General features: G+C 36.1%; 1 protein-coding gene across 1 annotated transcript; it reads right to left on the minus strand.

Moving 5' to 3' along the window:
* Positions 1–288: 288 nt before the first annotated feature.
* On the minus strand, positions 289–22843 carry LOC591685 (cytochrome P450 4F6-like). Its single transcript, XM_030995414.1, has 7 exons — positions 22029–22843; positions 21173–21316; positions 19033–19226; positions 2526–2673; positions 1975–2064; positions 1528–1676; positions 289–867 (listed from the first exon to the last, which is right to left on the minus strand). Exons 1-7 carry the CDS (start codon positions 22365–22367, stop codon positions 420–422), a joined length of 1512 nt encoding a protein of 503 aa, XP_030851274.1. The 5' UTR covers positions 22368–22843; the 3' UTR covers positions 289–419.
* Positions 22844–22943: the final 100 nt, after the last annotated feature.

The raw sequence follows: 22943 nt of genomic DNA on the forward strand, positions 1-22943 counted from the left end.
ATATATAATGCAATATCAACAGGCGGGGATATAAGTAGTTTCCCCATTCAAGTAAGGGGTATAAGTGGTCATCGGAAAGTATATTACGCATAATAAATGGCCAATATAAAAGTATATAATGCACTTTACTCTATAAACAGAGGAAAAATTAAAAATAATAAATCAGTAAATCACCAACAAATGATTCATACAAATGTATAACGTTCGCAGAATGGTCACATTCGAAATTAATCAGTAATAAACTTCTACATCCAGTTATACTGTGTGCAATCATTTCATCCTGGAGCTAATTAAGACAAGTCATAATCTACCTCACCGTTGCAAAAGAACTAGCAGTAAATTAAAATATATTTCGTTGTAAAAAGTGTTACCTAAACATATAATGGTGACAGTAATAATTAATCGAAGGATGTACCAAATTATTTTTCTCTCTGAGGATGAATACCTAGCAGTATTTCATCTTCTGGTACGCTAACAACCCGTAAGACTGGCGTGGAGTCACGGACCAAAGTAAAGCCGAACTTGTCGAAAATCCGAATCGCTGCTACCTGTATCTCCTGTAGCGCGAACTGTTGCGCGATGCAGTTCCGAGCACCTGCGGAAAAGGGAATGAAAGCGAACGGATCCCGGCCTTCGACGTTCTGGCGGTCGAAACGATTTGGTCTGAATGTCATATGGTCATCGCCCCAGACGTCGGGGTTGTGATGGAGCTGATAGGTGAAGAGGGTAAGCTCAGTGCCTGCTGGGACTGTAAGACCGTCGACGACCAGGGGTTCGGTCAGTAGGCGGCCTGGGGTTACGAACGAGTACATGCGCTGACTCTCCTTGACACATTTCATCAGAAATGGGGTACGATGAAGATCTTCACTGCATAGGGGAAAATCGTATCAATAGTTTGAAATATCAACGCCTTCGTAATTAATTCCAAGTTTTAACACCCATGTTACACGCGAGGCGTCAATGAGACTGTGTTCTCATCTGCGCTATAGCCTGTTAGAATATCAATGCATGTGCCAAAGATGTTTGTAAACATGTTTGCACTATTTGACTTTTTTTTACCGCATCGTGACAGAAACTCCATGGAGGCGAGTGGAAAAGGTTGATTATTTTAGGTAATAAGTATTGGTGTAAACTTTGATGTTTTTGAAAACATGAAAATGGTAAGAAATTTACCCATTCTTGCTAGAAGCACCACTCTACATAGAAATGTCTTCAAGGAACTAAACAGACATGTGGCATGAAAGTGTGGTTCACCACCTTTAGGTACTACTTGTCATATTTTGAATTCTTGTTTACCACTCGATTGAGGGCATTTGAAGAGCCATTCTGTCTTCTCTGTGAGACTCTTCCACACTAAAATAAAAAGAATGGAATAGCTCACAATTTTTTGTATGCAGCTTACCAGGAAATCTACATGCTCTCAGTCTACCTCATTTTGGGGGGGGGGGGGGGTCAAGTTACTGATTTCCATATGGAAATCTGTATATCATCATACCAATAGTCGATACCGTTTAAAATACTTTTTACCTGCAAACTTCAGGATCACGATCTTGGAATAGTACATCAATTTCCTCCTGGACCTTGGTCTGGTATTCTGGGTGAGTAGCCAACAAGTACAACAACCACGTGAGGGCGCTAGACGTCGTATCAATTCCGCCAAAGACGAAACTATTTATCTTTTCAATATAAAATGATACAAATACGATGTTTGATTTTTCCTTATTCTGGAAGTTTTCAAATCATGGCTTCAGTTGGATTGATCGAGTTGTCAAATTAAAAGATGTCTACTAAAGTTTTCACGACCACAGTGTTGAGTATGGTCAACCAAACCTAGTTAAAAAGTAATGTCTATGTACTTGCTGGTGTAATCACTTCATAAATATGATGGGTTATGTTTTTTACGTTTAAAAAAAAATGAAAAGGAAATAGATGTGTCTCAAATGTTGCACTCCAAATTTTCATAATTATACATACCTCGTCTCTCATTTCTCTATCCGTTAGTCTACCGTCTGCGTCCTTTGCCAACATAAGAGTATCCAAGAAATCCATGCCTTTGGAAAATTCCTATATAAAAAATTAGTATATTTAGGCATTTCATACAAACACTCACACACACACGCACACAAACACCCATTTATTAACTCACAAACACTAACAAAACCACGGCCCCTCACACCTTGACGCATACCTTCCTTTACGGAAAAACTCACACACATGCACGCTCCCCTAACACGTTGAATTTTCAGACACCCGCACACACACAGCCCTCCCACACCCACACTATACCCTGCTATATTTATAGAGATATTAACTTTGTGTCGGATTTTGAAAACTTTGCGCTGTCACATATTAACAACATTGAAAAGGTTGGTGTAACTGTTATTCCTTTTGCTGCTCAAAATCCCGGCCCCCTGAGTGGGGGGGGGGGGGGGGGGGGGCCGGGCTCAAAATTTGTGATCATTGCTTTTTATGAGGCAACACGAAGTCTGTACCATTTGTTCCTTTGTTCCTTAGTTCCTGCTTACCGTACATCCGGTCTGTCCATGTTGCTCCCTACGATCACAGATGAGTTTCTCCTGAAGTCTATGAAGGACGTCGATCTCTTTTCTCCAAGACTTGTAAAGTGAAGATCGTCGGAAGATGAAGTCGTAGGTGAGGTGTGGGCTCAGAGACCTTCAACAAGAACATACACGTTAGCAGTAACGTTGTGACAGCCCACCGATTGGTGAGCGGGGACTCGGTCTTTTCTCGGAAATTAAATGTGAATGTACAACTTATTAGGGGGCACAGGGGAGTGGGAGGGGGAGGGAAGTGGTCAAAATGATTTCTTCGTCCCTTTCCGTTCTCCCCTTCTCTCTTTTTTCACTACTCAATGTAGGGGAATCTGCCCCAAGTGTAATCCTATAACTATGCCATTGCAAGAAATGACACATCATTACTTTTGGGGTCCTTTTAATTTTCTTATCTGTCTGTAAATATTACTATTTTAACTTATTAATTGTATACATGTCTGTAAGGGACCCCACTGGAAATAAGCTCTCGAGCTTTCGTGGGTTATCCAGTTCAAGCTGACTTATTTTTGATCTGTTATCAGGTGGGCTGTATCTAATACAGACCACCTTATAATTTTGTTAAAATTGCCTTTATTATTATTTATTATTATTATTTATCAGGTGGGCTGTATAACGTACAGACCACCTTATAATTTCGTTAGAATTGCCTTTATTTATTTATCAGGTGGGCTGTATAACGTACAGACCACCTTATAATTTCGTTAGAATTGCCTTTGTTTATCAGGTGGGCTGTATAACGTACAGACCACCTTATAATTTCGTTAGAATTGCCATTATTTATTTATTTATTTATTTATCAGGTGGGCTGTATAACGTACAGACCACCTTATAATTTCGTTAGAATTGCCTTTATTTATTTATTTATTTATTATTATATATTTTTCTTATTTCTAACCACTTTTTTGTTGGCAAGATAACTTGGAAATGGCTCAATCAAATGCCTTGGAATTTAGCACACATATGTATAGGCATATGTACAAAGCACAATAACGTTTTCAACATTGACCTTTACTGATGACGTCATCTAGGCGCCATTTTGTAAAATTTTACGAAAATCAACTCATGATCATATCTTCTTAACCAAAAGGTATTTTTCATTCATATTTATCATGATCAAGGTCAATATCCGTCCGGTCAATTTCAGGTCAAATAACGCGCGCATGCGCGTACGTCCGCGCGTCAATGCGCGCGCAAAATTTTGAAAAGCTCAAAATCGTCTCAAAATCATTTTGCATACGTTTTAGGCCATTCTAAGCATTTTATAAAAAATCGCGCACACGCGCATACGTGCGCGTTTTCGCGCGTAAAACTATTGCACAACATAGAATCGCCATTTTATTTCTTTCATAATATTCCACATATATTTACAAACAAATTGATACCATGTTTGTCTCTTTATGACAATTAATAACAGAATGATCGACCGTTTAACAAAAATTTCCGTGCGCGCGAGCTCTTGTAATACATAGCAAATATGGGCAAAAACATGCCTATACAAAATCCATTGTAGCTCTTAAGGATGCAAGGTGACCCCAATTTGTTTTCATATTTTAATAGAGTATGATTCGGAGATATTGTTTCATGTCTCATTTGACCCTCAATTAACTCATGACGTCATCACAATGGCCTCCGAACTCAAAATTCCAATTTGCATATTATGACGTCAGCATATTTATGGAAAATTGATTGTATCTCTGTAAATATTGATCGATTTTCTTTCAACTTTCGATATGTTCTAGCTAAGACAATTCAATACAAATGCAGTATACAAGATTTTTCATTTTGACAAAGGAATCATGGCCTTTTTTGCGATTAAAGGAAGAATGTCATTTTTCACTTTTTGCGTGTATTCTCTACGGGACATGACTTTTTCTCAAAACTCGATTCTACATTTCCGTCTTTCGCGAGCAAAATCTCCGTTGTTTTAGCTTCGTTTGAGCTGAACTTTGAGTGTGTTGTAGCTGAGACGATTAGCTATCTCAAATGTGCTCCTCATTTTGTCTTAACTTTTAGTTGGACCAGCCCACCTATACTTGTTCCAAACAAGTATTACAAATCTAGTTATTATATATTTTTCTTATTTCTAACCACTTTTTTGTTGGCAAGATAACTTGGAAATGGCTCAATCAAATGCCTTGAAATTTGGCACACATATGTAAAGGCATATGTACAAAGCACAATAACGTTTTCAACGTTGACCTTCACTGATGACGTCATCTAGGCGCCATTTTGTAAAATTTTACGAAAATCAACTCATGATCATATCTTCATAACCAAAAGGCATTTCTCATTCATATTTATCATGATCAAGGTCAATATCCGTCCGGTCAATTTGAGGTCAAATAACGCGCGCGTGCGCGTATGTCCGCGCGTCAATGCGCGCGCAAAATTTTGAAATGCTCAAAATCGTCTCAAAATCATTTTGCATACGTTTCAGGCCATTCTAAGCATTTTATAAAAAATCGCGCACGCGCGCATGCGCGCGCGTTTTCGCGCGTAAAACTATTACACAACATAGAATCGCCATTTTTTTCTTTAATAATATTGCACCTATTTTTACAAACGAATTGATACAAAGTTTATTTCTTTATGACTATTAATAACGGAATGATCAACCGTTTAACATAAATTTCTGTGCGCGCGAGCTCTTGTAATACATAGCATATATGGGCAAAAACATGCCTATACAAAATCCTTTGTGGCTCTTTAGGATGCAAGGTGACCCCAATTTGTTTTTAATATCCTGATAAATTATAAGTCGGAGATATGATTTCATTTCTCATTTGGCCATTAAGTGTATCGTGACATCATCATATTGGCCTTGGAACTCAAAATACGAATTTGCATATTATGAAGTCAGCATATTTATGGAAAATTGATTGTATCTCTGTAAATATTGATCGATTTTCTTCCAAATTTTGATATGTTCTAGCTGAGACAATTTTCTACAAATGCAGTTTCAATTATTTATCATTTTGATAAAGGCATCAGTCACTTTTTCACATTTTGCGTGTATTTTCTATGGGACATGATTTTTTCTCAAAACTTGATTCTACATTCCCATCTTTCGCGAGCAATATCTACGTTGTTTTAGTTTCGTTTTCGCTGAACTTCGAGTATGTTGTAGCTGAGACGAAAAGCTATCTCAAATGAACCCTTTATTTTCTCTCAATTTTTTGTTGGATCAGCCCACCTATACTTGTTCCAAACAAGTATTACAAATCTAGTTTATTTATTTATTATTATATATTTTTCTTATTTCTAACCACTTTTTTGTTGGCAAGATAACTTGGAAATGGCTCAATCAAATGCCTTGAAATTTGGCACACATATGTATAGGCATATGTACAAAGCACAATAACGTTTTCAACATTGACCTTCACTGATGACGTCATCTAGGCGCCATTTTGTAAAATTTTACGAAAATCAACTCATGATCATATCTTCATAACCAAAAGGTATTTCTCATTCATATTTATTATGATTAAGGTCAATATCCGTCCGGTCAATTTCAGGTCAAATAACGCGCGCGTGCGCGTACGTCCGCGCGTAAATGCGCGCGCAAAATTTTAAAATGCTCAAAATCGTCTCAAAATCATTTTGCATACGTTTTAGGCCATTCTAAGCATTTCATAAAAAAATTGCTCACACGCGCATGCGCGCGCGTTTTCGCGCGTAAAACTTTTACACAACATAGAATCGCCATTTTTTTTCTTTCATAATATTTCACATATTTTTACAAACAAATTGATACCATGTTTGTCTCTTAATGACTATTAATAACGGAATGATCGACCGTTTAACATAAATTTCCGTGCGCGCGAGCTCTTGTAATACATAGCATATATGGGCAAAAACATGCCTATACAAAATCCATTGTAGCTCTTTAGGCTGCAAGGTGACCCCAATTTTGTTTTCATATTTTGATAGAAAATAAATTGGAGATATGATTTCATGTTTCATTTGACCCTCAATTAACTCATGACGTCATCATAATGACCTCCGAACTCAAAATTTCAATTTGCATATTATGACGTCAGCATATTTAAGGAAAATTGATTGTTTCTCTGTAAATATTGATCGATTGTCTTCAAAATGTTGACATGTTTTAGCTGAGACAATTCTCTACAAATAAAATGGGCTCTAATTTTTCATTCTGACAAAGGCATCAGGGCGTATTTTCGCGATTAAAAAAGGCAAGTCAATTTTTCACATTTTGAGGGTATTTTCTGAGGGACATGAGTTTTTCTCAAAACTGGATTCTTTCGCGAGCAATATCTCTGTCGTTTAGCTTCGTTTACGCTGAACTTCGAGTATGTTGTAGCTGAGACAATAAGCTATCTCAAATGTACCCTTTATTTTGTCTCAAATTTTAGTTCGAGCAGCCCACCTATACTTGTTCCAAACAAGTATTACAAATCTAGTTTATTTTTCTTATTTCGACCCACTTTTTGTTAGCAAAATAACTTGAAAATGGCTAAATCAAATAACTTGAAATTTGGCACACATATGTATAGGCATATGGAGAAAACACGGTAAGGTTTTAAACCTTGACCTTGACTGATGACGTCATCTAGGCGCCATTTTGTGAAATTTTCTGAAAATTTACTCATGATCATATTTTCATAACGGTAATTTATTTTTCATTCATATTTATCATGATCAAGGTCAATATCAGTCCGGTCAATTTCATGTCAAAAAACGCGCGCGTGCGCGTACGTCCGCGCGTCAGTGCGCGCGCAAAAATTTAAAATGCTCAAAATCGTCTCAAATTTTGTTTGCATACGTTTCAGGTCATTTTAAGCATTTTATAAAAAATCGCGCGTACGAGCATGCGCGCGCGTTTTCGCGCGTAACAACATTACAAAACATAGAATCGCCATTTTTTTTTCTTTCATGATATTTCTCATATTTTTTCGAGGAATTTGATACCATGTTTATCTCTTTATGACCATTAATAACAAGATGAGCGTCAATTCAAGATAAACGTCTGTGCGCGCGAGCTCTTTTAATACATAGCATATATGGGCAAAAACATGTCTATACAAAATCCATTATAGCTCTTTGGAATGAGCCGTGACCTTCAATTTGTTTTCATATTTAGATAGAGTATGAATCGGAGAAATGATTCCATGTCTCATTTGACCATTAAGTGTATCGTGACATCATCATAATGGCCTTGGAACTAAAAATACGAATTTGCATATAATGACGTCAGCATATTTATGGAAAATTGATTGCATCTCTGTAAATATTGATCGATTTTCTTCCAAATTTCGATATGTTGTAGCAAAGACAATTCTCTACAAGCTCAGTTATCACCATGTTTCATTTTGATCACGACATCATAGTGAAATTTACGATGAAAGGCACATATCAGAAATTTCTTAAGTTGCGTGTTATGCCTATGGAACGTGAATTTCGTTCACATCATTAATCTACATGACATTGTTTTTTAGCAGTATCTCGCTTATTTTTGCTCTATTTTGTCTCAAATTTTAGTTGACCAGCCCACCTATACTTGTTCCAAACAAGTATTATGTCTAGTTTATTTATCAGGTGGGCTGTATCTAATACAGACCACCTTATATTTTTGTTAAAATCGCCTTTATTATTTATTTTTCTTATTTCGACCCACTTTTTGTTAGCAAGATATCTTTGAAATTATTCAATCAAATGCTTTGAAATTTGGCACACATATGTATAGGCATATGGACAAAACACAGTAAGGTTTTCAACCTTGACCTTGACTGATGACGTCATCTAGGCGCCATTTTGTGAAATTTTCTGAAAAAAAACTCATGATCATATCTTCATAACCAAAAGGTATTTCTCATTCATATTTATTATGATCAAGGTCAATATCAGTCCAGTCAATTTCAGGTAAAAAAACGCGCGCGTGTGCGTACGTCCGCGCGTCAATGCGCGCGCAAAATTTTTAAATGCTCAAAATCGTCTCAAATTTATTTTGCATACGTTTCAGGTCATTTAAAGCATTTTATAAAAAATCGCGCGTACGAGCATGCGCGCGCGTTTTCGCGCGTAACACCATTAAAAAACATAGAATCGCCATTTTTTTTTCTTTCATGATATTTCTCATATTTTTTCAAGGAATTTGATTCCATGTTTATCTCTTTATGACCATTATTAACAAGATGAGCGTAAATTCAAGATAAATGTCAGTGCGCGCGAGGTCTTTTAATACATAGCATATATGGGCAAAAACATGCCTATACAAAATCCGTTATAGCTCTTTGGAATGCACCGGGATCCTCAATTTTTTTTCATGTTAAGATAGAGTATGAGTCGGAAATATGATTCCATGTCTCATTTGGCCATTAAGTGTATCGTGACATCATCACAATGGCCTTGGAACTCAAAATACGAATTTGCATATTATGACGTCAGCATATTTATGTAAAATTGATTGTATCTCTGTAAATTTTGATCAAGTTTTTCAAAATTTCGATATGTTGTAGCTAAGACAATTCTCTACAAGCGCAGTAATAACCATTGTTCATTTTGATGACGTCATCATAGTGAAAATTTTGATTAAAGGCCTCATGTCAAAAACTTCATAATTTGCGTGTTATGCCTATACAAGGTGAATTTAGTTCACGTTATGAATCTACATGATATTGTCTTTTAAGAATTTGTAAGCAGTATGTCGCTTATTTTTGCTCTATTTTGTCTCAAATGTTAGTTGACCAGCCCACCTATACTTGTTCCAAACAAGTATTATATGTCTAGTTTATTTTTCTTATTTCGACCCCCTTTTTTGTTAGCAAGATAACTTGAAAATGGTTGAATGAAATACCTTGATATTTGGCACACATATGTATAGACATATGGAAATAACACAGTAAGGTTTTCAAACTTGACCTTGACTGATGACGTCATCTAGGCGCCATTTTGTGAATTTTTCTGAAAATAAACTCTTGATCATATCTTCATAACCAAAAGTTATTTCTCATTCATATTTATCATGATCAAGGTCAATATCAGTCCGGTCAATTTCAGATTAAAAAAACGCGCGCGTGCGCGTATGTCCGCGCGTCAGTACGCGCGCAAAATTTTATAATGCTCAAAATCGTCTCAAATTTTTTTTGCATACGTTTCAGGTAATTTTAAGCATTTTATAAAAAACCGCGCGTACGAGCATGCGCGCGCGTTTTCGCGCGTAACACCATTACACAACATAGAATCGCCATTTTTTTTTCTTTCATGATATTTCTCATATTTTTTCGAGGAATTTGATACCATGTTTATCTCTTTATGACCATTAATAACAAGATGAGCGTCAATTCAAGATAAATGTCCGTGCGCGCGAGGTCTTTTATTACATAGCATATATGGGCAAAAACATGCCTATACAAAATCCATTATAGCTCTTTGGAATGAACCGTGACCTTCAATGTTTTTTCATATTTAGATAGAGTATGAGTCGGAAATATGATTCCATGTCTCATTTTGCCATTAAAAATATTTTGACATCATCATAACGGCCTTCGAACTAAAAATACGAATTTGCATATTATGACGTCAGCATATTTATGGAAAATGGAAAAATCTCTGTAAATATTGATTGATTTTCTTCCAAATTTCGATATGTTGTAGCTAAAATAATTCTTTACGAGCTCGATAATCATCATTTTTCATTTTGACAAAGGCATCATGCTGTATTTTAGCGATTAAAGGAGGCATGTCAATTGTTCACATTTTGCGTGTATTCTCTATGGGACATGACTTTTTCTCAAAACTGGATTCTACATTCCCGTCTTTCGCGAGCAATATCTCCGTTGTTTTGGACTCGTTTTTGCTGAGCTTTGAGTATGTTGTAGCTGAGACAATAAGCTATCATTAGTGTGCCCATTATTTTTCGATCAGATGCCGGGATCATGCTCATATTTCACTTGCAAAGTGGGATTTGAGAATTCCATTTTTCGTTTACTTGTAATCGCTATGGGAAATGTTTTGGTATATCGATAACGCATTTGACTTCCTACCTCGAGATTTCTGGTTCGAGTCCGGGCGTCTCCAAGAATTTTTTTTTTTTGGCCTTTCACTGTACCATCTCCTTTGATTATTAAAACACGTAGAATCGCAAATAATGTAATAAACACCCCTCTTTACTTTATCAGGTGGGCTGTATATCGTACAGACCACCTTATAATTTCGTTAGAATTGCCTTTATTTATCAGGTGGGCTGTATATAGTACAGACCACCTTATAATTTCGTTAGAATTGCCTTTATTTATTATTATCAGGTGGGCTGTATATCGTACAGACCACCTTATAATTTCGTTAGAATTGCCTTTATTTATAAGGTGGGCTGTATAACGTACAGACCACCTTATAATTTCGTTAGAATTGCCTTTATTATATATTTTTCTTATTTCTAACCACTTTTTTGTGAACAAGATAACTTGGAAATGGCTCAATCAAATGCCTAGAAATTTGGCACACATATGTATAGACATATGTACAAAGCACAATAACGTTTTCAACATTGACCTTCACTGATGACGTCATCTAGGCGCCATTTTGTAAAATTTTACGAAAATCAACTCATGATCATATCTTCATAACCAAAAGGTATTTCTCGTTCATATTTATCATGATCAAGGTCAATATCCGTCCGGTCAATTTCAGGTCAAAAAACGCGCGCCTGCGCGTACGTCCGCGCGTCAATGCGCGCGCAAAATTTTGAAATGCTCAAAATCGTCTGAAAATCATTTTGCATACGTTTTAGGCCATTCTAAGCATTTTATAAAAAATCGCGCGTACGAGCATGCGCGCGCGTTTTCGCGCGTAAAACTTTTGCACAACATTGAATTGCTTTTTTTTTTCTTTCATAATATACCACATATATTTACAAACAAATTGATACCACGTTTGTCTCTTTATGACTATTAATAACGGATTGATCGACCGTTTAACAAAAATTTCCGTGCGCGCGAGCTCTTGTAATACATAGCAAATATGGGCAAAAACATGCCTATACAAAATCCATTGTAGCTCTTTAGGATGCAAGGTGACCCCAATTTGTTTTCATATTTTAATAGAGTATGATTCGGAGATATTGTTTCATGTCTCATTCGACCCTCAATTAACTCATGACGTCATCACAATGGCCTCCGAACTCAAAATTCCAATTTGCATATTATGACGTCAGCATATTTATGGAAAATTGATTGTATCTCTGTAAATATTGATTGATTTTCTTCCAAATTTTGATATGTTTTAGCTGAGACAATTCTCTACAAAGGCAATTGCTATTATTTTTCATTTTGACAAAGGCATGGCGTATTTTTGCGATTAAAGGAGGCATGTAAATTTTTTACATTTTGCGTGTATTCTCTATGGGATATGACTTTTTCTCAAAACTCTATTCTACATTCCCGTCTTTCGCGAGCAATATCTACGTCGTTTTAGCTTCGTTTACGCTGAACTTCGAGTATGTTGTAGATGAGACAAAAAGCTATCTCAAATGTACCCTTTATTTTGTCTCAATTTTTTGTTGGATCAGCCCACCTATACTTGTTCCAAACAAGTATTACAAATCTAGTTATTAAATATTTTTCTTATTTCTAACCACTTTTTTGTGAACAAGATAACACGAAAATGGCTCGATCAAAATCCTTGAAATTTGGCACACATATGTAAAGGCATATGTAAAAAGCACAATAACGTTTTCAACATTGACCTTTACTGATGACGTCATCTAGGCGCCATTTTGTAAAACTTTACGAAAATCAACTCATGATCATATCTTCATAACCAAAAGCTATTTCTCATTCATATTTATCATGATCAAGTTCAATAACCGTCCGGTTAATTTCAGGTCAAATAACGCGCGCGTGCGCGTACGTCCGCGCGTCAATGCGCGCGCAAAATTTTAAAATGCTCAAAATCGTCTCAAAATCATTTTGCATACGTTTTAGGCCATTCTAAGCATTTTATAAAAAATCGCGCACACGAGCATGCGCGCGCGTTTTCGCGCGTAAAACTATTACACAACATAGAATCGCCATTTTTTTTTCTTTCATAATATTTCACATATTTTTACAAACAAATTGATACCATGTTTGTCTCTTTATGACTATTAATAGCGGAATGATCGACCGTTTAACATAAGTTACCGTGCGCGCGAGCTCTTGTAATACATATCATATATGGGCAAAAACATGCCTATACAAAATCCATTGTAGCTCTTTAGAATGCAAGGTGAACCCCAATTTGTTTTCATATTTTGATAGATTTTGATTCGCAGATATGATTTCATGTCTTATTTGACTCTCAATTGACTCATGACGTCATCAGAATGGCCTCCAAACTCAAAATTTCAATTTGCATATTATGACGTCAGAATATTTTTGAAAAATTGATAGTATCTCTGTAAATATTGATCGATTGTCTTCCAATTTTTGATATGTTCTAGCTGAGACAATTCTCTACAAATGCAGTCGCACAATTTTTCATTTTGACAGAGACATCATGGCGTATCTTTGCGATTAAAGGAGGCATGTAAAGTTTTCACATTTTGCGTGTATTCTCTATGGGACATGACTTTTTCTCAAAACTCGATTCTACATTCCCGTCTTTCGCGAGCAATATCTACGTCGTTTTAGATTTGTTTACGCTGAACTTCGAGTATGTTGTAGCTGAGACAATAAGCTATCGCAAATGTGCCCTTCATTTTGTCTCAAATTTTAGTTGGACCAGCCCACCTATACTTGTTTCCAAACAAGTATTACAAATCTAGTTAAATATTTTTCTTATTTCTAACCACTTTTTTGTGAACAAAATAACACGAAAATGGCTCAATCAAATGCCTTGAAATTCGGCACACATATGTATAGGCATATGTACGAAGCTCAATAACGTTTTCAACATTGACCTTTACTGATGACGTCATCTAGGCGCCATTTTGTAAAATTTTACGAAAATCAACTCATGATCATATCTTCATAACCGAAAGCTCTTTCTCATTCATATTTATCATGATCAAGGTCAATATCCGTCCGGTCAATTTCAGGTCAAAGAACGCGCGCGTGCGCGTACGTCCGCGCGTCAATGCGCGCACATAATTTTAAAATGCTCAAAATCGTCTTAAAATCATTTTGCATACGTTTTAGGCCATTCTAAGCATTTTATAAAAAATCGCGCACACGCGCATGCGCGCGCGTTTTCGCGCGTAAAACAATTACACAACATAGAATCGCCATTTTTTTTCCTTCATAATATTTCACATATTTTTACAAACAAATTGATGCCATGTTTGTCTCTTTATGACTATTAATAACGGAATAATCGACCGTTTAACATAAATTTCCGTGCGCGCGAGCTCTTGTATTACATAGCATATATGGGCAAAAACATGCCCATACAAAATCCATTGTAGCTCTTCAGGATGCAAGGTGACCCCAATTTGTTTTCATATTTTGATAGAGTATGATTCGGAGATATTGTTTCATGTCTCATTTGACCCTCAATTAACTCATGACGTCATCATAATGGCCTCCGAACTCAATATTCCAATTTGCATATTATGACGTCAGCATATTTTTGGGAAATTGATTGTATCTCTGTAAATATTAATCAATCTTCTTCCAAATGTTGGTATGTTCTAGCTAAGACAATTTTCAACAAATAATATAGCCACAATTTTTCATTTTGACAAAGGCATCATGGGGTATATTTGCGATTAAAGGTGGCATGTCAATTTTTCACATTTTGCGTGTAATCTCTACGGGACATTACTTTTTCTCAAAACTGGGTTCTACATTTCCGTCTTTCGCGAGCAATATCTCCGTCGTTTTAGATTCGTTTACGCTGAACTTCGAGTATGTTGTAGCTGAGACAATAAGTTATATTATATGTGCCTTTGATGTTGTCTCAATTTTAGTTGGATCAGCCCACCTATACTTGTTCCAAACAAGTATTACAAATCTAGTTATTCTTTATTTTCAGGTGGGCTGTATATAGTACAGACCACCTTATAATTTCGTTAGAATTGCCTTTATCAGGTGGGCTGTATAACGTACAGACCACCTTATAATTTCGTTAGAATTGCCTTTATTTATATATTTTTCTTATTTCTAACCACTTTTTTGTGAACAAGATAACTTGGAAATGGCTCAATCAAATGCCTAGAAATTTGGCACACATATGTATAGACATATGTACAAAGCACAATAACGTTTTCAACATTGACCTTCACTGATGACGTCATCTAGGCGCCATTTTGTAAAATTTTACGAAAATCAACTCATGATCATATCTTCATAACCAAAAGGTATTTCTCGTTCATATTTATCATGATCAAGGTCAATATCCGTCCGGTCAATTTCAGGTCAAAAAACGCGCGCCTGCGCGTACGTCCGCGCGTCAATGCGCGCGCAAAATTTTGAAATGCTCAAAATCGTCTGAAAATCATTTTGCATACGTTTTAGGCCATTCTAAGCATTTTATAAAAAATCGCGCGTACGAGCATGCGCGCGCGTTTTCGCGCGTAAAACTTTTCCACAACATTGAATTGCTTTTTTTTTTCTTTCATAATATACCACATATATTTACAAACAAATTGATACCACGTTTGTCTCTTTATGACTATTAATAACGGATTGATCGACCGTTTAACAAAAATTTCCGTGCGCGCGAGCTCTTGTAATACATAGCAAATATGGGCAAAAACATGCCTATACAAAATCCATTGTAGCTCTTTAGGATGCAAGGTGACCCCAATTTGTTTTCATATTTTAATAGAGTATGATTCGGAAATATTGTTTCATGTCTCATTTGACCCTCAATTAACTCATGACGTCATCATAATGGCCTCCGAACTCAAAATTCCAATTTGCATATTATGACGTCAGCATATTTATGGAAAATTGATTGTATCTCTGTAAATATTGATCAATTTTCTTTCAAATTTTAATATGTTCTAGCTGAGACAAATTTCTACAAATACAGTTAGTACTATTCTTCATTTTGACAAAGGTATCATGGCGTATTTTTGCGATTAAAGGAGGCATGTCAATTTTTCACATTTTGCGTGTATTCTCTATGGGACATGACTTTTTCTCAAAACTCGATTCTACATTCCCGTCTTTCGCGGGCAACATCTACGTCATTTTAGCTTCATTTACGCTGAACTTTGAGTATGTTGTAGCTGAGACAAAAAGCTATCTCAAATGTACCCTTTATTTTGTCTCAATTTGTTGTTGGATCAGCCCACCTATACTTGTTCCAAACAAGTATTACAAATCTAGTTTATTAAATATTTTTCTTATTTCTAACCACTTTTTTGTTAGCAAGATAACTTGAAAATGGCTCAATCAAATGCCTTGAAATTTGGCACACACATGTATAGGCATATGTACAAAGCACAATAACGTTTTCAACATTGACCTTCACTGATGACGTCATCTAGGCGCCATTTTGTAAAAATCAACTCATGATCATATCTTCATAACCAAAAGCTATTTCTCATTCATATTTATCATGATCGAGGTCAATATCCGTCCGGTTAATTTCAGGTCAAATAACGCGCACGTGCGCGTACGTCCGCGCGTCAGTGAGCGCGCAAAATGTTAAAATGCTCAAAATCGTCTCAAAATCATTTAACATACGTTTTAGGCCATTCTAAGCATTTTATAAAAAATCGCGCATGCGCGCATGCGCGCGCGTTTTCGCGCGTAAAACTATTACACAACATAGAATCGCCATTTTTTTTCTTTCATAATATTGCACATATTTTTACAAACAAATTGATACCATATTTATCTCTTTATGACTATTAATAACGGAATGATCACCCGTTTAACATAAATTTCCGTGCGCGCGAGCTCTTGTAATACATATCATAAATGGGCAAAAAGATGCCTATACAAAATCCATTGTAGCTCTTTAGGATGCAAGGTGACCCCAATTCTTTTCTTCTCATTGTGATAGAATATGAATTGGAGAAATGATTTCAAGTCTCATTTGACCCTTACTTTTCTCATGACGTCATCATAATGGCCTCCGAACTCATAATTTCAATTTGCATATTATGATGTCAGCATATTTTCAAAAATTGATTGCATCTCTGTAAATATTGATCGATTTTCTTCCAAATTTCGATATGTTCTAGCTGAGACAATTCATTACAAATGTAGTTCAAAACATTTTTCATTTTTGACAAAGGAATCATGGCGTATTTTTGCGATTAAAGGAGGCATGTCAATTTTTCACTTTTTGCGTGTATTCTCTATGGGACATGACTTTTTCTCAAAACTGGATTCTACATTCCCGTCTTTCGCGAGCAATATCTCCGTCGTTTTAGCTTCGTTTACGCTGAACTTTGAGTATGATGTAGCTGAGACAATTAGCTATCTCAAATGTGCCCTTCATTTTGTCTAAAATTTTAGTTGGACCAGCCCACCTATACTTGTTCCAAACAAGTATTACAAATCTAGTTTATTTTTCTTATTTCGACCCACTTTTTTGTTAGCAAGTTAACTTTGAAATGGTTCAATCAAATGCTTTGAAATTTGGCACACATATGTATAGGCATATAACAAAATCAAAATAACCTTTTCAACCTTGACCTTGACTGATGACGTCATCTAGGCGCCATTTTGTGAAAATTAACTCATGATCATATCTTCATAAAGGAAAGTCATTTCTCATTCATATTTATCATGATCAAGGTCAATATTTGTCCGGTTAATTTCATGTCCTAAAACGCGCGCGTGCGCGTACGTCCGCGCGTCAGTGCGCGCGCAAAATTTTTAAATGCTCAAAATCGTCTAAAATTTATTTTGCATACGTTTCAGGTCATATTAAGCATTTTATAAAAAATCGCGCGTACGAGCATGCGCGCGCGTTTTCGCGCGTAACACCATTACAAAACATAGAATCGCCATTTTTTTTTCTTTCATGATATTTCTCATATTTTTTCAAGGAATTTGATACCATGTTTATCTCTTTATGACCATTATTAACAAGATGAGCGTAAATTCAAGATAAATGTCAGTGCGCGCGAGCTCTTGTAATACATAACATACATGGGCAAAAAAATGCCTATACACAATCCATTATAGCTCTTTGGGATGCACCTGGACCCCAATTCTGTTTTAATATTTGAAAAGAGTATGAGTCAGAAATATGATTTCATGTCTCATTTGGCCATTAAGTGTATCGTGACATCATCATAATGGCCTTGGAACTCAAAATACGAATTTGCATATTATGACGTCAGCATATTTATGGAAAATTGATTGTATCTCTGTATATATTGATTGATTTTCTTCAAAATTTCAATATGTTGTAGCTAAGATAATTCTCTACAAGTTCAATTTAACCCTTTTTTCATTTTGATGACGTCATCAGAGTGAAAATTTTGGTTAAAGGCCTCATGTCAGAAAATTCATAATTTGCGTGTTATGACTATACATGTAGAAGGTGAATTTCGTTCACGTAATGAATCTACATGATAGTGTTTTTTAAGAATTTTCAAGCAGTATCTCGCTTGATTTTGCTCTATTTTGTTTTCAAATTTAAGTTGACCAGCCCACCTATACTTGTTCCAAACAAGTATTATGTCTAGTTATTATATATTGTTGTATGTTGGAAGCTTGTCGAATAAAAATCAATCAATCAATCATTGCAGGTCAGTCGCTATTGAGATCAATCATGAAAATTATCCCACAGCTCCTTCATTGGAAGGACTCCACACCCTGTCTCTGCAGTGGCGTAACCAACATTGGGTCCCTTCTATACGCACCTGGCCCAAAACCTTGATAAGCCAATACCATGTACTGAATAATCCAATGTAGTTCTATCGTGGTATCCTATCCTAGGACAATGTTTTTCACCTTTCTCTTTCTCAAAAGCAGTAGTTCATTAAAGGTTAGCCTACGATTCGGTTCTCGAAAACACTGGACCTCAATTATAACTACCTATCAGAAAAACGAAACAAACGATTTTTGTTCAAAAGACGATATACCATAATCACCTAGCAAGTTGTCTCTAGATTATAATAAACATCATTATTACTATAAATTACAATTAGTATAGTAAAAACTAAATGCATCCCTGTACAAAGAAGCTTTCAAAGGCAAGAAGGAGGCTTGCTCATCCCTTTTTACTTCCTCGTTTAACTTAATGTGGCAAACACAATCACCAAGTACTCAATATCTATTTGGTATTTTGTCTTTCGTATGGGAAATTCTAGGGTAATTGGTCATTTGTTGTCCCATACTTCATCAAGAACAATATAATGGAAACTCTACGGTCTAATAATCAAAGGATTCGAAGCTGTTCCAGAGCTATCATTTTGATATCATAATCAGAAATACTACATAAGAAGATGCAGTCGGTAACGTTTGGGAAAATAATATATTCCACTGTGTCTTGCATGATTGTACTATGTAGTAAGAATGCTAGAAAGAGATATGCTTCTGTTTCGTACCTCTTCATGACAATGCCAGCCAGGGTCGATACAGATTTCATGTATTCTGAGACACCCTCCTGGCAGCCTGACTCGTAGGAAAAGGCACATTGTAAGATGACGTCACTGGAAAAAGCACTCGTGGTTTTGTGGAGTTCGAGGAGCTCTCCCGCCACACCTCTTTGTGAGATCACTGAAATCAGGGTGTCGGCAATCTATATAAAATATCATGATCATTAGTATAAGTCGTGTACAGCCTGTTTTTGTATTTGGGTCATTGTACGAATTTTTGGAGAGGACTACGAACTATACAAATGTAGATGGAATACCCCCTCACTGGTTTTTGAAGTTTTGTTGTATTACAAAATTACATTCTTTAGCACAACTATAATATAAAAACAAGCAATATACTGTTTTCTCACTTATACTAATATTTATTAGGTACATTTTAGTAAGTAGGCAGGAAGGGACTTCTTAAAAGAGCAAGCTGCATAATCATTTTTGTAGCACAGATCTATTTATATAACTCTTAATCGTGTAAACATTCAGTGTAAACTGTGCTTACGTGATACCAACAGAATACAAATTTTCTTCAATATTAACTCGTACATTTTGACGGATATTATGTGAGGGAGCGTAGCGACCGAGCGAGAAGTTTGTTTTCATTTTTATTACCCCAGACCCTAAAACTGTGTTGCAGTCTTTAGCCAATATTTGCTATACAGTGCGTCCCAGAAAAAACGAAACCGAGAATTATCGATGTTTTATCATAACTTATTCACATTTATAATTAATAAATTACACATGTTTGGAAAGCTTAGATCCTCTTCTTTCATGTGATGTAACTCATATAATGCATATTTCACGCATGAGTGATTAAAATGATTTTGAAGAAAGGAAACCGAAAAGTCATTTGGCGGACGCTATCTGAATTTTTCAAAGAGAAAATCACATTTCTAGAAAGTTGAGTTTCTGCCCTTTCATATGAAGCCTACAGTTAGGAAAAATGAGCAAGGAATGACAAAGTTCCATTTGTTTAAAATAGTGCTTGTATTTCCATAATTTCATTACACGAATTCGTTTTCACTGGCTGCTTTCCGTAGCAACAAACGGTATTTAACAAAAGACTTAACTCTGTTTCCTCGACAATCAGCCGTAGACGAAAGACTTCATGCATGCATGATTGTCAACGAAACGGAGTTAAGTCTTTTGTCAATTCTGCTTGTTGCTACTGCAGGCAGCCAGTGAAAACGAATTCGTTTGATAAAATTATGGAAATGCAAGCACTACTTTAAACAAACAGAACTTTGTTACATTGAATTACATTGGTTCCTGTGTTATAGTGATGGGGTATATTTTCAACGAGAGCTTTTTGCAATGCGGAACCTATAATCTGCAAGCACCGCTTTTCAATAGGTTCCTCACATTTTACTCAATCTGACATATGAATTGAATATCATTATTTCATGCTTATATACCATATACATATATGATTTCTATTTCATAATGTCTTTCTCTATTTACTGTAAAATGTGGAGAAATAAAAAAAGAAACGTGAAAACTTAAAATGCAGGAAAACCCCCAGGTTTTTGAAAGCTAGGATATCGAAATTCACGACGTTCGATGGAATAACCCCCTCCAACACCCTCTGCTGTTCGGTTGCTTCGCTACCTCGCGGGGTTCACATTAATGATGCCATCCAATTTTAAAACACCCCCATGAAAAAAATCCTGCGTACGCCACTGAGTTGGATAACATACTAATCATAAGCAAAATTAACAAAGACAGAAATCAGTTATGTTTCAAAAAAATTAAGGTAGCGATAGTAATTCATAGATCTGTTTAAAACATGAATATACATTACAAAATAGTTCTAAACTGAAAAAATAACGCAACCCTCTTCCTTTAATAATAAATTATGATATAACGTTCACAAGCGCTTCCTAAGAAGTTTGGATATTATTACCCTGGCTTTAGCCTTGTAAGGTTAGACATATGATATAGGCCATACGGGTAACCTATCATCGAAATAGAAACATAGTCTTAATACTAAACGTTTAACGTGTATCTGGTCCTATCTTTGTTCCTTATATTATACCCAAATTGCTTAGAAATAAAGTTTTCAATAATTTTTCATAAAAAACAAAAAATGTCATAATACCTGATTCATTTTAGGGATATGACTCTTGAGAACGTTGAAATGGAAAGAGTTTGTAATGAGCCTCCGATGTCTCTTCCATAAATTACCGTCTGTTGTAGCCATAGGTTGGCCTAGCCATTCATCAAATAGTCGATACAATTCACTCTGTCAAAACAAAACAAAACAAATATTAGGGTCAAATGTATTAGTTGACTTGGTGTTCCAGGCCTTCCTAGTATAGTAGGGGAATCTAAACAAAGTTATCATCTGAAGTGCCATTTTCAAGTTATTTATTCTGGTCCAAGCTCCACATTTCGATCAAATCATCGAGTATACCAAGTATGTCGGTAACGAATATAGCATGATGTCGGTAACAACATGCCATGGAACTGCCAAGAATAAAAGATTTTACGTATGCCCAGTCTCAAAAGGATTGATATCAAGGTTTTGATTTCTCTGACCTAATTATAAAAGCACATAATGCAGTTCTTCTCATGAAACCTCTAGGAGGGCTATAAACCTAATAGAAATCAGAAGATGAGGTACGTATTATATGAGAGAAAATATATTGGACTCGCTCTTATACGAGATACATACCAGTGTGGGATTGTGTGGCGTGTGTGTGTGCGTGAGCGTGTGACTGAAATAAGAGGAGCAGAAAACTCGTCGGAGCTTCGTGATGAGTATATACTTTATTCAGCCTTAAATGTGATGTGCACTCTTCTTCAAATACATGTCTGCTTAAATCTTGAGGAAACAGGCAACGGCGTTCTTTTCGGGATATTACAAATCATCATGAAATGCCTTGTACAAGTTTTAAGCTCGCAAAATCAAATACGATAAGGTTTCCAATAGAGAAAAATCTTAAATGACTTACTTTGACCGTTCCAACACTGCCATTGAGTACATTCCGTACAGATTCAGGATGATTCAGTACCACAATGGGTTTCCATCCAGCCCAAAAGACATGAAGTCTTCGATAGGACTTAGGCATGTTACGATGCCACTCGAACCCAGGAGTCACGGGTCCAGGTTCTTGCAGGACATTGCCGAACAGCCAGTGAGGTGGAGCACCTGGAAGAGTGCGCCGAATGTGAACGATCCGCTTTACTTCTGTCCATACTGCAATCATACAGAGCAGACATCTGTACCCAAGAAAGCTGAAAAGCACGGATAACACCAAAACTGTAACTGGGGCAAGATTCCATAATGCCATAATTGCTGCCCGTCTTTTAACCACGTTGATAGTCAAGAGTGATATTATAATAATTCTGCAATTAAGTAGCAATTCTTGATGTCTTCAAGAAGGCCGAAGTGTTGGAAGTGAGCAAAATATTAGTGGAGAATATTTAATATCCCAAATATACCGAGCACATCTGAACACTCCGTATACAGACGCCAGCTTATTATGGCTTGCACTGTAATATATACTCAGATACGGTCAGTACATACGTCCGATAATGTAAAGAATTGACCTTAAAGTTACGGACTATCTACAAGCTAATCAATTCCGCATATTCATGACAAAGAACCCGTAAGCTAGGCGCAACCACTCCAGCAAAGCATAGAGAGTCAATGCTAGTGGGTATTGACCTCTAGCACTGCATACATGCTGTGAGACAGGGACCTAGAAGTCTATACACAAATATACACACCACACAATATCGCATAGACTGTACACAATCATGTCGATGCAGCTGTAAGCAAAGTTTGACACTAGACTTACAATTTTAATTTTTAAATTATTCTTTTTAACATCAGTAAGTTGAAAAAATGTATTTTACTGCTGTTT

This window comes from Strongylocentrotus purpuratus, unplaced genomic scaffold, assembly GCF_000002235.5.
Source record: "Strongylocentrotus purpuratus isolate Spur 01 unplaced genomic scaffold, Spur_5.0 spur5_scaffold_21, whole genome shotgun sequence".
Lineage (NCBI taxonomy): Eukaryota > Metazoa > Echinodermata > Echinoidea > Camarodonta > Strongylocentrotidae > Strongylocentrotus > Strongylocentrotus purpuratus.